The sequence below is a fragment of the Stegodyphus dumicola genome, chromosome 8 (assembly GCF_044657685.1).
Source record: "Stegodyphus dumicola isolate Sdum_Otavi_A_Nest chromosome 8, ASM4465768v1".
In the NCBI taxonomy this organism is placed as follows: domain Eukaryota; kingdom Metazoa; phylum Arthropoda; class Arachnida; order Araneae; family Eresidae; genus Stegodyphus; species Stegodyphus dumicola.
Genome location: NC_140775.1, coordinates 107,449,838 through 107,466,246, shown reverse-complemented (window position 1 = coordinate 107,466,246; position 16,409 = coordinate 107,449,838). Strand labels below are relative to the sequence as shown.

General features: G+C 31.6%; 1 protein-coding gene across 2 annotated transcripts in view; it reads right to left on the bottom strand.

The window, feature by feature from the left end:
• Positions 1-1,148: 1,148 nt before the first annotated feature.
• Positions 1,149-16,409, bottom strand: part of Mccc1 (Methylcrotonoyl-CoA carboxylase 1) — a 118,744-nt gene continuing 103,483 nt past the window's right edge. For both annotated transcript variants that reach the window (XM_085822244.1, XM_085822245.1), the window contains 3 exons: positions 16,142-16,326; positions 1,956-2,135; positions 1,149-1,373 (listed from right to left, as the gene is read on the bottom strand). In XM_085822244.1, coding sequence (XP_085678370.1) covers positions 1,266-1,373; positions 1,956-2,135; positions 16,142-16,326 — 473 coding nt within the window. In that variant the 3' untranslated portion in view covers positions 1,149-1,265. The remainder of the gene's footprint in view (positions 1,374-1,955; positions 2,136-16,141; positions 16,327-16,409) is intronic.

Sequence of the window (16,409 nt, the reverse complement as noted above, 5' to 3'; positions counted from 1 at the left end):
TTTGCTTTTGCTAAGAGCTGTTTTGTAAAATGCTTTATAGCATTATACCTTGTTTATTTTTCAGCTTTATAATAATGTATAATAAGTTGCCAAAATGAAACTTTATCATATAAAAGCGAAAAATAAAAAAGGTTTATTTAATTGTTATTTTTTAAATATAATTTCAATATATTACCATTATTTTAATAAAATTTATCAATGTTACGATGTTTAAAAAAAAAATCGTCAAAAAATTCTCAGATTTCGGAATTAAAAATTTTCTGTAGAAACTGACGTTAAAATCGCCAAATTTAAAACCATTTAATAAACGAATTCACATCTCCAAAAGCGAAAATTGTTTAAGAGCTCTTTATTACAAAAATTGAATTTCAAAATGCTGATGTTTCACATCTTGCTTAGAAACTCGAGCATCCCATGAAACTCCAGTAAATATTAGAAATAGAAACAAATTACAACCCATTCAAAAGATAACCATACACGAGAGTTAATCGCCAAAAATATTCCTCCAAAATGCTAATTCACACTCAAAATGGCAGTCGTATAAACAAACAGAAATTTCAGATGATTAAAATTAAGGACCTTCTACTGATTTTGGCCAAAATTAAGGACTTTTAAGGACCAAAAATCAATTCCAAAAAAAATTAAGGACCGTACGAACCCTGTCGTGAGCTTTCAGCTGCACATAATTTTAAAAAAAAAAGATTTAAATTTGCTCATTTTCGCAACATTGACTCCTCAGTGCCAGCAGTTGGGAAAAATTTGAATTGAAATGTATGTACCTTATGACCCTCCCCAAAATCTTTGTAATAAGCTTTTATGTGTTTAGATGCTAACTGCATGTCATTTATTTAATTTTTTATGACTTTTAAAAATGTGTCCAAATTTAAAGATTCATTAATATAGAAATTTGTAACAACATAACTCTCAGAAAATTATAAGAGTATAACAGGGTTTCATAAATACTTTAATACCAACATTAAAAATCTTGTTCAAATTTGTTGAAACAGCGAAGAAAGCAACACACGCCTAATAGCTTCTTTGATTATTTTTAAAGAAACTAAAGCTTCTATGTAACTCTGAGAATTTATATTTTTGTGATTTAATTTTGTTTTCTTGTAAAAGATTGAGCCATATTAATAAACACATAATAAAAAATATGAAAATTTTATACACAAAAACAAATTTTACAGGAATTTATACTTATTTGACAAAAATAAAAATATATTCAATATACTAATATTTTCTTATTTAAAATTTTCTGATATTCATGAATCACCCTTGATCTGAACCAGCTGAGAGTTCTTTGGGACATTTTCACCAACTTTATAGAATACTTTTTCAACAATTCCATTACAATGGGCTTTTATTACATACTGGAAAAAAAAAAAATACTTATTTAGTCTGGAAGTATAAAAATTAAGTACTTGCCAAAATGACTACAAATTTGAGTTTTTAACTTTCACAAGAAACCTTTTTTAAATTACAACTGATATTAATGTATTCTACATGAAACTATATTATTAAAGATAAAACTGATATGTGCTAAATGATGCTATTTCAAAATATGAGTACTTATATATCATAAATATAAACAAAACTTACTTATTTAAGACCTCTATGCTATCACTACAATATTCTTCAAAGACACAATATTTATTTTTAAGAAAATGTCTCAATATAATTGAATATGCTAAACATAGATTTTAAGTTTATTTAGCAACTTTCAGCAAACACAGTGCTAAAGCTGTAAAATTAAATGTCTAATTTGCTTTGGAAGTATAATTTAAAAACAACATTAGATTTATACTTTGTTTTAAGAATTCATAATTCAAGTAATATCAATTGTATTAAGATTTTGAAAAGGAAAACTACATTTATTAGCACTGTTGTGAATTTATAAAACAAAAGTTTCACAAAAGCATTCACCACTGGATATTGAAATGCAATACACTTACTTCCATTTTCATAGCTATCATGACAACTAGGGCATCTCCCTTTTTAACACTATCTCCTACACTGACACTTATCTTTTCAATCACTCCAGGCATTGGAGCAACTGCTCCCTTGTGAGAGAGTTCTGACAAAGAGGCAGAGAAGAATTTTGGAGTGTGAAGAAGAAATTGATAACTAGAATCCTGAAAGCATACAAAGTTTGCAACAATACAGTTAAATTTTAACATTTAACTGTATATAGTAATTTTAATGTATTCAATTAAACCAAAATAAATATTCCTCCCCCTATTTATATTATGACTTGAATAAATGTTATTAAATATGAATTCATGCCTAAGTGACATGGTACAGCTGTTAATCTTGGAATATGAAAAACCAGGTTTTTTTTTTTTTTTTTTTTTTTTTTGCTTTTGAAAGTCTTTTCAAAAGAATTCGAGATTGACTTTTAGTGCATTTTCATTTTTATAATAATGGATTATCACCCAATTAACATATAATGCATGATTTAGGTTATTGGACTATTTGCAATGTGATTGTCATGCAATTATAAATTTTTATATTCTTTGCCTAATTTCATTTTGTAATTTTCTCATACTCTTATACCAAGTAGGGAAGAAATGCTTTTATTTATCAAAGAACTTTTAAATATGATTACAATAATATACCAATTAATAATTAATGTTTAAATCATTTTGTAGATAAAACTTAATAATATACCAAGTGAGGACAGAAATATGCCCAAAGTAAAACATAATATTAGGAAAAGTAACAACCTTCTATTTGGCTTATACACTCACTTCCAAAAGTTAAGCACGGAGAGCAAAATGCTAATTTCTGGAAGCCAATCAGAATTGAAGAGGATGCAATTCGCTGCAGAGGTAGACGGAAGTATGCAAATATGTTAGGTAACAGCCAATCGTGCTTTCACGTCAAGAAATATGCAAAAAAGGTAGTCTTATAAGAAGCTAGCTAAATGAAGGGTTACGGAAATTGATTGTAAGTGCTGATAGAAGGTGTTTAAACATACGTTTTCAAAACACACGTGTTTCTATGACTTCTAGAAGACGAATGGAAGATTCTGAGTGCTGGCGTGCTGTGCGGCGCATTGAAGCAGGACAGTCGATTACAGATGTTGATCTTTTCTTCGGCGTCCATCATTCTGTAATTTCACATTTATGAAAACAATTCCACACTGCACAGACAGTTGTCCGAAGGCCCGTAGCCGGTCGCCCAAGGGTTACAACCCCTGCGGAAGATCGATATATTGCTATTGTAGCCAAGCGGAATCGCAGAACGATCTCCATACGTGACATGTATGGTTACAGTGTCCATTGGTAAGGCGATATCTGCAGCTACAGTATGCCGAAAATTACATATGAGTGGACTGTACGCCCGGGTACCTCGAGTTTGTGTTCCTCTATCCATCCAATCAAGAGGGGCACAATTACAGTGGTGGCGGGAACATGTCAATTGGAATGTGTCTGACTGGGGCAATGTCATGTTTACTGATGAGTCAAGATTTGCTCTGGAGCCAGATGACAAGCATATAAGGATATGGTATGAACAACGAACACGCAATCAGTGCCAAAACTTCACGCATTGTGAGGCGGAAGCATTATGGTGTGGGCATGGATTTCATTAGGATACTGCACCGACTTGCACATCTTTAAACGGGGTTCTTTGACGGCTGTCCGGTATCAAGATGAAGTCCTAGAACCCATTGTGAGATTGTACGCTGCAGCAGTTGACCCTACTTTTGTTTTAATGGATGATAAGGCATGTCCCCATAGAGCTGACATCGTCGATGACTACCTGGAGAGTGAAGGGATAGCGCGTATAACGTGGCCAGCATATTCGCCCAACCTTAATCCCATTGAAAATCTCTGGGATGCTCTCGGCCGTGCTGCATCTTCACGTTTCCCACCTCCAGCCACTCTTATTGAGCTGGAAACTGCTCTACAAGAAGAATGGTGATTGCTTAGTTCTGCGGTGGTTGACCACCTAATTGAAAGCATGGTCACAAGGTGTAAACTTTGTATACAGATGAGGGGGATATCACATACCCTATTAATGTCCTTTTTTTCATTTTATGCTGTTTATTTTCACTTTATACATAATTCTGTTTAAGTCTCCAGTATATCATTATCTGATAACTTACAAAAATTTAATATTGTTTTCATTTCTGTATATAATTATTGATTTTGTTTTATGCATAAATATATATGCTTATTTCCTGCCAAATTTTGTGCCAATCAAAGCAGTATTTGCTGATTGTTTTTCATTTTACATTTTCGTGCTTAACTTTTGGAAGTGAGTGTATTTTAACGAAGACTGTATCAGTTTCGAGGGCAACAAGTGTAGGTCACTCATCGTGAGGGGAAAAGAAATTCTGCAAAGAGTGAAGCTATATTTATATCAAAAGCACAAGAGTAAAACAAATGAGAAGGTAACGCCATAGAAGGTGGTCCACAGAAATAGTAATGAAACGTGAAATATTACATTAATAGTAGTATTTTAAAAGCTGGAATTAAAGTCACTAAGTAAACAAGATAAATCTTTGTGAATGTGAAAAGTTTCAAGGAAATTCAATTTATTAACTGAAGAACCTTTTTGGATAATTTTTGCAGACACAAAGTCAAAACTGTGATTAAATTCACAATTATGATTAGCTCTCACAAATTTCTTTATTTCTACTTTTTAGTGATAAGATCTGTATTCCTTGATGCTAAACTTGAATGCTCTTTTAGTTTTGCTGATATATCTCAAACCACACAGACAAGATGTGCTATAAATTCCATATGCCATCCAGTTCACTTTTGAAACTGAATCTGAGAATACCATTCTCTTTCTTTATATATTCTTATCTGCAATGAATCTGATTTTAGCATTACATTTTACTGTAAATGCATTTTTCTGTTTGCTTGCCTTCCTATGCTAAATCATGTCACCTGGCTAAGGAAAAAATGGCTGGAATGGAAAAATGGAAAAAATTTGCTCCTCAGAATCTTTGCTTTCTAATGAGTTCAATTATTTGCAATCACTTCCACTGACAGAAAATTTTATCCCATGGTTATTGACAAAGCATTTAAAAAGTTTCCATCTTGCCATCAACGAAGACATTTCGCTGTTAGATACAATATTAATAGCCATGTCATTTTTCTAATTCGCACAGTTACAAAATTGCAGGGATTCTCTAGAAATTCAATTTTCAAATCATTTTCTCACCCATCAATAACATTCAGTGTTTGATTGCTAAAGATTCCACTTCTCACTTTAATTCACGGGGAATTAATTTATATGTAAGTGTAGTTCGAGAAATATCCTCTGAACTAAAAGAAAAATTTGTGAAATTAAAACTAAATTGTTGTGCATCAAGAAATAAAAATCTTACATCCCAAAAGAAGAAATAAAGAAATCATCAATACAAATCTTAGTTTGAAATTTAATCACAGTTTTGGCTTTCTGCAAAAATTACAAAAAAGCTTCTTCAATTGATGAATTAGATTTCCTTGAAGCTTTTCACATTCTCAAAGACCTTTTTAATGACTTTAATTCCAGTACAATTATTCCTAATTCTTTTAAAATGCTAAACTTAATTTTCATGTTTCCTTACTATTGCTAAGGGCAGATGGTGCTACCTTCTCCCTCTTTTTTTTTTTTTTTTTTTTTTTTTATAACTTTTGGTATGAATACAGGTGTCTTTTTTGCAAATGATCTCCTAATGATGAGGAACATGCACCTGTTGTCCCTGAAAGCGATAGAGTCCTGGTTAAATCATAGGCCAGACAGGAGGAAGTTGCTGCTTTGCCTAATTTAATGCACTAAGTATTCATGTAAAGCAAAAAATACAAATATTATCTTATTAAATGTTGGTTGAACCATCACGTATGGCGTAAGTTCTACAAATGTCTACAGTAGATTAAGATAATTCAGTTGAAATAAAATTTTATAATACAATCATTGCACAATTTAAGTTCATTAATTCAAAAAATTTCATTTATTGATGTGAAACATAAATTGTGTTAAGATAACATAATCAACAAAACAAATTTTTTAGTGTATTTAATTATGGCAAAGCACACGAGGGCTATCTGTCTAAGGGGAGGGATGCCTTCGTGGAGGACTTTTTAAGGGAAACTGGCTCGTATACATGTTACACATGGGGAAAACCATGAAAACACCCATGCAGCCAGCCCGTTCGCAATATTCGAACCTCGAACCGAACTACCAGTGTTCAGCGACTTTACCGCTCGGCCGCTGGTGGGTTCAACAAAACAAATAATACGGAACTCAAGAAATCAATTTAGTAAGTTATTATATAGAACTCAATATCCTTTTCTAACCATCATGTTATTTTGATGACATTTTACCAGCAGAATTAAAGTACTAAAAGTATAGGTACTTCGTATTAACACAACCATGTTGGTGTAATCTGACTGAGGTAAGAAAGAATAAAAAGTATATTTAGTTGAATGGAATGTTTAAGTGTAAATCTTGTTGCTATAAGAATTATTTATTACTTCATGAATTAGAAAGTGCAACATGGATCAATATATTGTGCAGTACTTACAAATGCTTCACATAATGAAATACACTTTTGTATGTAAGTATGACGATAGAATATAATATGCAATGCATCTGCATTTAAATATAATATGTATTTGAAATTTTTGTTTCATTAAGATACATATTTAAATTTTAATGTACAAACAATCATTACGAGTAATACTGCATTTTGTTTTATTTTAATTATGCAAATTTTATAGGAATTTGTGTTTGTGTTTTAGGCTTAATAGTATAAAGTACTTCGGCCCATGTTAATCCTAGGCCACAGACTTACATAGTAACTTCCTTATCCCTGTGCTGGGAAGGAAAAAATTAATTGTTTAAAATAAAACTGTTAAATTCCAGTCTATGAGATTTTTTAGTGTTATGACAAGAAACACTTTTTATATTAACATAATTTTTAGTTTTATAAGTGAGCATTCCACTGCATTACTCATATTTCTTCAAATCTTTAATTTTTACATTCTCTCCAAAGGTATAAAAAATTCTGTTTTCTTACATGTTCTTATTTCTTACATATAATAAATAATAGGTTACAAAATATGCTTAATCTATCATTTATAATTTATTTTTACACTGCACAGCAAACATTTCCAAAGTAATAACTTTTCCTGTTTCAATATTTGCTTTCAAAATTTTCACAGTAATATGATTATGTGCATGTTAAAACAATTATTCGGTGAAATACTTAAAGTTCAGCATAAAAATTAAAATATAAAAAATATGAAAATTTGCAGTTATTAAAAATGTAAGTTTCTTTTCTCAGTTTCATTTCTATATTCAAATTGTGTCAGTAGTTGTTCACTAAAATGACTAAAGATGACTTCTGTAAATTAGGTGCTTGGCCAAGCTAAATCTGTTATAAACCTATTGTATTTTATATGCATAATACATAAAGAGTGACTTCATAAAGCTAAACTGTTTATTGATAGAGCTTAAAATTTTGAAATATTTTTATCCACTAAAACTGTCTATTATTAAAACTTCAGTACTTATCTATATAGAATTTATCTACCGTTGGATTATAATTAGATTTCTCGGTACTTTTCCGTTTCACCGGCGCGAATCTCGCCAAGCAGGCTTTATTGGCTTTTTATGTTAACAAATGTTAGTTCTAAGAATTTTTAATTTTGAAGGCATAAACATTTTAATATCGCTTAAAATTTTGTAAAAAGCCAATAAATAAAGAGAATAAATTTGTAAAATAACATTAGTTTAAGAATTTACTATGCTTTCATAGTTCAACATCCTGATTCTTCGGTTCGTATCACGTGACCCCAAGTGATCTCATCTCATGTAAACTATGCTACAAAAATCTAATTTTTTCAGTAATTAACTACATTAATTTCAAGTTAAATCTTAATTTAGAATACAAGTTTAAATGCAAGAATTACTTCAATTTGTACGAATAGCTTATGTAAAACCGTAGTGCATTCTCATTAGAATTGATGAATTTTACCCTTGACTTTGCCTTTTCTATATTTTCGGATGAGCGGTGTGATGACATCTTAATTGATTTAATTACCGTGAGTTACGTTAGGGCATAAAATTGAGGTATCTGGTAAAAATTCTATTAATTGTATGCCAGTATTGAAAGAAACAATCAATCTTATAAGAAATGGCTGCGACTTGTTTTGAAAATGAGGTGTAAAAGTTTACCAGCAAAGATATTCTGTTTGGCTTCTGTTGTACCGTTATTGGCGGCTTTATAGCCTGCGCCAGCAAAACGGAAAAGTACCGATTTCTCAATAGCAGAAGTTTTGCTAGAAACTGTCTTTAATATTTATAAGTAAAATTTATAATAAATTATCTAAATTTTTTTTTTAGATCAAATTAATCTATTTTTATAAAAACAGAATGATACAGTAAATTACTAGAAAAAGAAACAACCTTCAGTATTTATAGGTAAAGGAAGTAAAGTTACATTATTTTTAAACTTTGTCTAATAGTTTTCAGTATTTCTTTAGTTAAAATTAACCTAAAGTTAGAATTATAAATAGTTTCCTCTCCTAAATTTTTTATATAAAATTAATTTAAAACTAGAATATTAATAACCACTTCCCTAAAAATGCATTACATAGTTGCCAACTTTGAAACCTGAAAAACTAGGAGAAATTGTGAGGGTTTTTATATTGTTTTGGCAATGCCATTTCAAAGAAGCTCCAAACCGATTCTAAATTTTATGCTCTTTGGCTAATTTTATTTTGTAAATTTCTTACACTTTTATACTGAGAAAAACTCAAATAGGGAAGAAAAGTTTTATTTATTGAAGTACAGGTGACTCTTGTATAACACGGTAGATAGGTTCCAAGGAAATGCTGTGTGAAACCGTGTTGTATGAGACCCAGAGCTAGTATAAAAAGGGAGGGTTACGTTCCGAAAACTTATGAAAAACAAATTAAAAAAAAATTCTATATAAACAACTTAATTTTTTTAAAAATATATATGTATGTACAACACAAAACAAAAAATATTATGTATTTTAATTTAACGCTACTTTAATAAATTTCTTTGTTGTCACTGCTCAGTATAATCAACCCAGAATGCTTTTTCGGTGGAATGAGATCGATTTTACTTCATTTAAATTTCTGGCTTTTTTTCCTCTTTAAAAAATCTGTAATTTTATTTGCTTACTAGTTCTTACTGGGCCAATGTAAATTTCTCGATATGGAGCTAGATAGCTTTTCCGTCTTTCGGCAGATAGGTGGCGCTCTTGCTGCGCACCGATGAAAAATTTTTCACTTGCCGCTTGAACAGAAAGAATGACGCATGCCATACTTTTTTTATGCTTGATTTTGTTTTCATGGCCGCTATAGGCAGAAGTAAAATAATATGTCTTTAAGTTCTATCGTTAATAAATGTTATTTCTGTGAATTTCTGAAGTTTTGATTGTTAAGATAAAAACGAAACAACTTGGAAATTATGACTCATGGGACACCATCATTCTTTTGGTGCCAAAACCCGGGAAAAGGGGAATTACCTTTTGAAATCTAAGAATTTTGATTTATTTGTTCTTGGTATCGATCTTTGAAAACGAAACATAATGGATGATTTAGCAAAAGAAAAAAAGAAACGTGCTATTGTATGTAGTAAAGTTACTACACTTCTAAATAAACTTGAGAAATTATTATTGCAAGAATTAAGTAAAGAACATCTAGATTTAAATTCATCATATGAATTGTTAATTGGAATATCAATTAAAGGTAAGTTGGATCAGTATACAATTGTTTTACCTCCATCTAACGATCAATTTATTATTAATAATTCAGAAGTGTTTGAAGGTGTGGGGAAATTTAGTGGATTGTGTAAAATCATGGTTGATGATCAGATAGCTCCTGTAGTGAGACCACCACGTAGAGTACCACTTAGTTTAAAACCTAAACTTGAATTAAAATTAAGCAAATTAGAGAGACAGGGCATTATTGCAAAAGCTGATCAACCTTTGAACTGGGTTAGCAATCTAGTAATAATTGAAAAAGCTAATGGATCCTTAAGAATATGCCTTGATCCTCAAGATCTTAAGAAAGCTATAAAAAGAGAACATGTGTTGATTCCAACAATTGAGGAGATTTTACCAAATCTATGTAATAAATCAATTTACTCTGTTTTGGACTTAAAGGATGGGTTTTTTCAAATAGCGTTAGATGGAAATAGTAGTGATCTTTGTACTTTTAGCACAACATTTGGATGCTATAAATTCTTAAGGCTTCCAATGGGTATTTCATGTGCACCTGAAATTTTTCAGAAATGCAATCTTGAAAACTTTGGTGATATACCAGGAGTATTGGTCTATTTTGATGACATCCTCATTGCTGCAGCACTATACAAGAACATGATAAAATTTTAACAGAGGTCATCAACAGAGCTTAAAAACTCAATATTAAATTCAACAAGCAAAAACTTCAATATAGGGTTAGTGAGGTTAAATATTTAGGTCATTTATTTAATGCATCAGGCATGCGACCTGATCCTGATCGAATTAAAGCCATTACTGAGTTACAGGAACCTCAGAATAAGCATGAATTACAGTGTGTTTTGGGAATGTGTAATTATTTGAGGAAATTTGTACCACATTTTTCAGAGAAAACAGCCATATTAAGGGAACTGAACTTTTTGGTTACAGCTACATTATAAAGCATTCAGGAAATTAAAAAAAAATTAATTTCCAGTGCACCTGTGTTAGGAATATTTGATAGCAGTAAACCTATAATTATACAGGCAGATAGTTCTAAAGATGGGTTAGGCTGCTGCTTATTGCAGAATGGGCAACCAATTGCTTTTTTTGTCTTGGAGTTTAAATAATGCAGAAAAAACTATGCTCAGATTGACAAAGAATTTCTTAGTATTTTATTTGCTGCTAATAAATTTCACTATTACATTTATGGTAGAGAGGTAGAAGTGCTTACTGATCATAAACCATTAGTTTCAATTATGAACAAAAATATTGCTAATGTGTTGTCAAATAGATTGCAGAGGATAAAAATTAAGCTCTTAAAATATAACTTAAAACTTAAATATTTGCCTGGGAAATATATGTATATTGTCACATTCCTTTATTGATGCACACACAAATCAAAACATGGATATGACAGAGATTGTTCATATACTAACAAAACAACTGCAAATGTCCGAGAGTAAGAAAAGGGAATTTCAGAAAGCTACATTAGAAGATGAAGGGTTAATGTTAGTGAAAGAATATTGGCAAAATGGATGGCCTTTGAGTGTTGATAAACTTCCTAAAGATGCAAGATCTTATTTTAAATTTAAAAATGAGTTGAGTGTTGAACAAGATTTAGTTTTTTTTTTTATTTATTTTTTTTTTTTTATAATCGAATTGTATTAAGAAAGTTGCATTAAGAAAGTGTATGTTAACATTATTGCATGAAGCTCACAGTGGGATTGAAAAATCAAAAGCTAGGGCTCGACAAGTACTATTTTGGCCAGGAATCAACAGTGACATTGAGAATATGATTTCTAAATGCCTAATTTGTGATAGGTTCAGGCCTCAAACAGTAAAAGAACCTCTTGTTTCTCATGAAATTCCCAGTTTACCTTATGAAAAGGTTGGTGCTGATATCTGTGAGTATGCGGGGAAAAGTTATCTAGTAATAGGCTGTTACTTAACTAAATGGGTAGACATAATTCCTCTAAAAAATAAAAATGCAATGGAAGTTACTAGTAAATTGAAATCGATATTTGCAACACATGGAATACCCAAAACTTTAATTTGTGATAACGTACCATTTAATAGTTGGAAAATGAAGAGTTTCGCAAGGGATTGGGGATTTGAAATAATCACTAGCAGTCCTCGATATCCTAAATCTAATGGATTTGCAGAAAAGTTGGCAGGTATAGCTAAGAATTTATTTAGAAAAGCAGGATTAGAGAAATTAAATGAGGCTTTACTGGAATATAGAAATACTCCAATTTCAGGTATAAATTTATCACCAAGTCAAATGCTATTAAGTAGGAATTTAAGAACATGATTACCAATTACACAAACAGAATTGAAACCAACTGTAAAAGATCAATATAGAGAAAAGGTGAGGAGTAAGCAGAAACAGGCTAAAATCTATTATGATAAGCACGCAAGGGAAAGACCTGAATTTATTCCTGGGGAAAAGGTAATGTTGAGATGGGAAAGCATTCAACTCCTAGATCATACTGGATTAGAACAAAAGATAATAGGGTAATTAAATGGAATAAATTCCATTTAAGAAAAACTAAAAATCAGAATTTAGTGAGATTAGACTATTATGATCTATGTAATGAGAATGAGGAAAATATAAGTAGAGAACATCCAAAAATACATAATGATCCTCACCATCAAAATAATAGCAATAATATTAATCGTGATTGTGTATATAAAACAAGAAGTGGTCCTAATGTATATCGACCATCCAAATATGATAATTATGTAATGCATTGATTCCTATGAGTTTCCCAAAAGAGGGGAGATGTTACATATATGTGGCAACACACCAGTTGCTGGTCAAACTGAAGTGAAGTAATTGTCAGTTAATGTTGGTCTGGAATAAACAATGTGCTATGTGAGAGTGTTGTAATGAACTTAATTATAGATCAATAAATATTAATATGATTAAAAAAGACGAAGGGCCTAATATTATAATCTTCTAGTGCATTCTTCATCTTTCATTAGCACAGCTAGTGCTCTATCTCAATGATCAATCGAGTTGAATATCAGAGTAATTTTATCTTTAGTTAAAACATCAACATAATCCTTAACACCATATTTGCTGAAGAGTCCTCGTAAATCACTCCATTTCACATCTGGTCTTGGGCAGAAAATCGGAGGAAATCGTTCACTTTTAGGATCACTCTTAGCCGCTAATTCATGAGTAAGATCATTAACAGTTTTATCCAAATTTTCAGCACAGTCCATGGCCACAGGATCAGGAACTGCAGTAAGAGCTTCAAAACTATTCGTCGTTATTACTACGTCGGAGACCTCAGTAGCAGCGGGAGTCTTCATCACAGGGGATTTCAACGGTTCCGTAACAGGAGCAGTGAAAATTTTTGCAGTCTTGGTCGAGGTTTTCCACTCATCCTCTGTAGACTTATCAGATTTGAGAAACTGCTTTCTCTTCCTTTCAGCTTGTCTTCTATGAAATTCGATCACTATTGGATCCTTTTTAGAAAAGTTCCTAAGGAAGGCTTTATCGTAGAATTGCTTTGACCCATAGCATTCCTTCTCCATAAGGGCATAGAAAAATCTTCTCAGCTTTCCATAACGCTGACTTCAATTTTCAGGATGATCAATATCATGTCCAAACTTCAGAAGAATAGCATAAGATTGGTCCACAAGGACCGAGCAATGTTCATTAGGCACAGCGAAAATGCACGAGGCAAGGGACGTACGTCTAAGTAATCATGTGGTTAAAACCAGATAGCAGCGTCAGAAACAGATAACCTTCACGCATGAAAGACACCCCTCGAATGAAAGCAGATGCTCTCTCTCTTCAGCCTTAGTTTTCAACCGGACATGAGATATTTCTAGTACTTTCTGCTTCTTGAAATTACTGGATAGCAATAAGAGTGTGGAATTACGGTTATAGCTAACCATAGTGGTCAATTACATTTATTGAATTTCAATACATAGTATGTTGATACAGGAACCGGACCAAAATGTCACCAAATTACTGAGATACACTTCACCCTGTATTCTTACTTTTCCAGCACAGTTTTCTCTTAAATATGTCTCTGCTACATTGCACAGAAAAATAGAACAATTTTACTTCTAACTCTACTAAAATTACCTATCTAAGTATAAAATTATTTATACAAATTCAAATTATGGTGCCTGTAAATGCTGTTCACTTAACATACTGTACTGCATTTTTTTTACAGCATTGCAGCTGTAAACATTAGAATATATTTTAAGAAATTAACACTTTACCTGTTGTATATTATAGTTACTAGAGATGAGCTCCACTATTAACTCAAAATCTTGGTTAATTTGACAGCAGTAAAATAAACATCGGAAAGAGGTATAATTCATATTACAATTCACAGAAAACATTATTTACAACTTACCCGTTTATTTTTAAGCAGTTTAATTTGGAGAATAAACTCATAATTTGGTTAGAAAGGTAAATTAGCACTCCAAACAAGAAGAATGCCATTCAAAACAGAAAAAAAAATTGCTTTTGTTTGTATTAGTTTTGTGTTTTGATAGGAGTCGATGAGAAACACAAGATTAATCTGTCTACTGTAACATTTATTTTTATGATTCAGCAATTTATTTTTGGATGTATAATTTTAAAAATGTTTATGTATTCCAAATTATGTACAGTTGTGTGTAAAAAAAATTCTTAAATACTGTTCCTTCAATCTGTTATCAATACTGTCTTGCTAAACATTTGCTTTTCCCATATAAAATTTTGATTTAATCTGACTGGTTTATGATAATAATTTCTCCATCATTATGCATTAAACGAACTTAACCCCATCCTTCTTTTTTAATAAGGCCCAGTTATCAGGAGTTAACAGTATATATAGAACAGGGTGGGGCAGAGGAATTTTGAAATTCAATAAAAGAAAAAGTAGTGCATATATATATTTAATTCTTTAAACAGCATCAAGTACAACATGTAAAGTTTATGTTCACACTGTTTGAAGATAATATTGGTGAGATGGCGTCCATTATTGTCAACACATTGCGTTAATCGAACTAAGAAGTTTAGTTGAATTCTTTCCAGCACATTGACGGGTATGTTGGCTATAGCTTGACAAATGTTGATTTTCAGGTGATCCAGTGCGTTAAGACATTAACTGTAAACAAATGATTTTAGAAAGCCTGAAAGAAAACAATAACAGGGGGCTAAATCAGGCAATCATGCTGGCCAGTGCAAATTGCCTCTCAAAGAGATGAGACGTCCTGGGAAGTATTGCCGCAAACCAGTCATTGACATACAAGCCATATGTGGAATGGCAACGGCCTGCTGGAACCATACATCTCCCATATTCATCTCGTTGAGTTTTGGTAAGAACTCCTCAATTATGTGTACATAATGATCAGAAGTCAGTGAAACAGCCCATTTGTTTTCTTCAAAAAACCATGATCCAATTATTCCAATTTGCAATACTGCACACCAAACAGTTACACATTCTCAATGTAGGGGATGGTGATGGAGTTGTCTAGGGTTATGAAGACTCCAATAGTGCATGTTCTGCTTATTAACTGAAAGATGGAAGTGTGCCTCATCACTGAAGAAAACAAGCATGTCGTGAGGCATTGCAAGAAGCACTTCACATAATTTTTTTTTAGCAATTAAATCACGTGGATTAAGTTCCTGCACTATAGCCAATTTGTAGGGATGAAATTTCAGTTCTTCATGAAGGAATAGCCTCACAGATCGAGAGGACAACCCAACAGCAGCAGTATGTTTCCGAGCAGGGCGCTTAGAAGATTGCAAAACAGAAAAAACTGCTGACCAGGAACACAACCATAGGGTACAACATTGAAATGGGCACAGAATGAATGTTACATAGCAGTGATTGAGTGACCGTTACAAAATTATGCCTCGAGAGCAAACGCCCGCTCCTCCTTCGACCACTCCAGTTGCTAAATAAATCAAATGGGCAAAAATTTTATGGCCTGGTTTCTCAACTGTGCTTACCTCCACCTTTTTCAAAACACCAAATATAAATAAGCAAATGTAACATTTGCCAACATACCCATTGATGTGCTGAAAAGAGTTGAAGAAACTTTCGAGTTCAATTAATGCAGTGTGTTGACAATAACGAACTGCCTGATATTATCTTTAAAACTGCCTGATATTATCTTTAAAACAGTGTGAACATAAACGTTACATGTTGTACTTGATGCTTTTCAAAGAATTAAATATATACATGCATTACTTCTTCTTTTATTAAATTTCAAAATAAGCAAACTGCTCTGCTCTACCCTGTAATAACTTCATTTATCCTATTTCATTTACATTATTTCATTAACACAAATCATAACTTAATTCTGAAAATTTCTTTCCTGAATTAAATAATATTTAGTGAATGCATTACATATTAATAAATGACAGAAAAGCATTCAATTGGAATTAATAAACCTATTTCAAAATAACTAAAATGTTTCATAAAATTATACCTTCTTAAATAGATGTATTTCATTGCCATTAATAACAGCTCTCACAGGAAAACTTCGATCATTTACAGAACAAAACAGCAAAGTTGGATTATGATCTGAGATTGAACCACACACTGAATATTGTTTTCCTTCAATATAAAAAATGTAACTGCCATTTTCTTTATACTGTACATCCACTCTAAATTCTGAAATGAAAATTATTTCAAGTAAAAATATTAATTACAAAGTGAAATGAAAATATTTTTTCCTTTTTTGATATCATATAAAT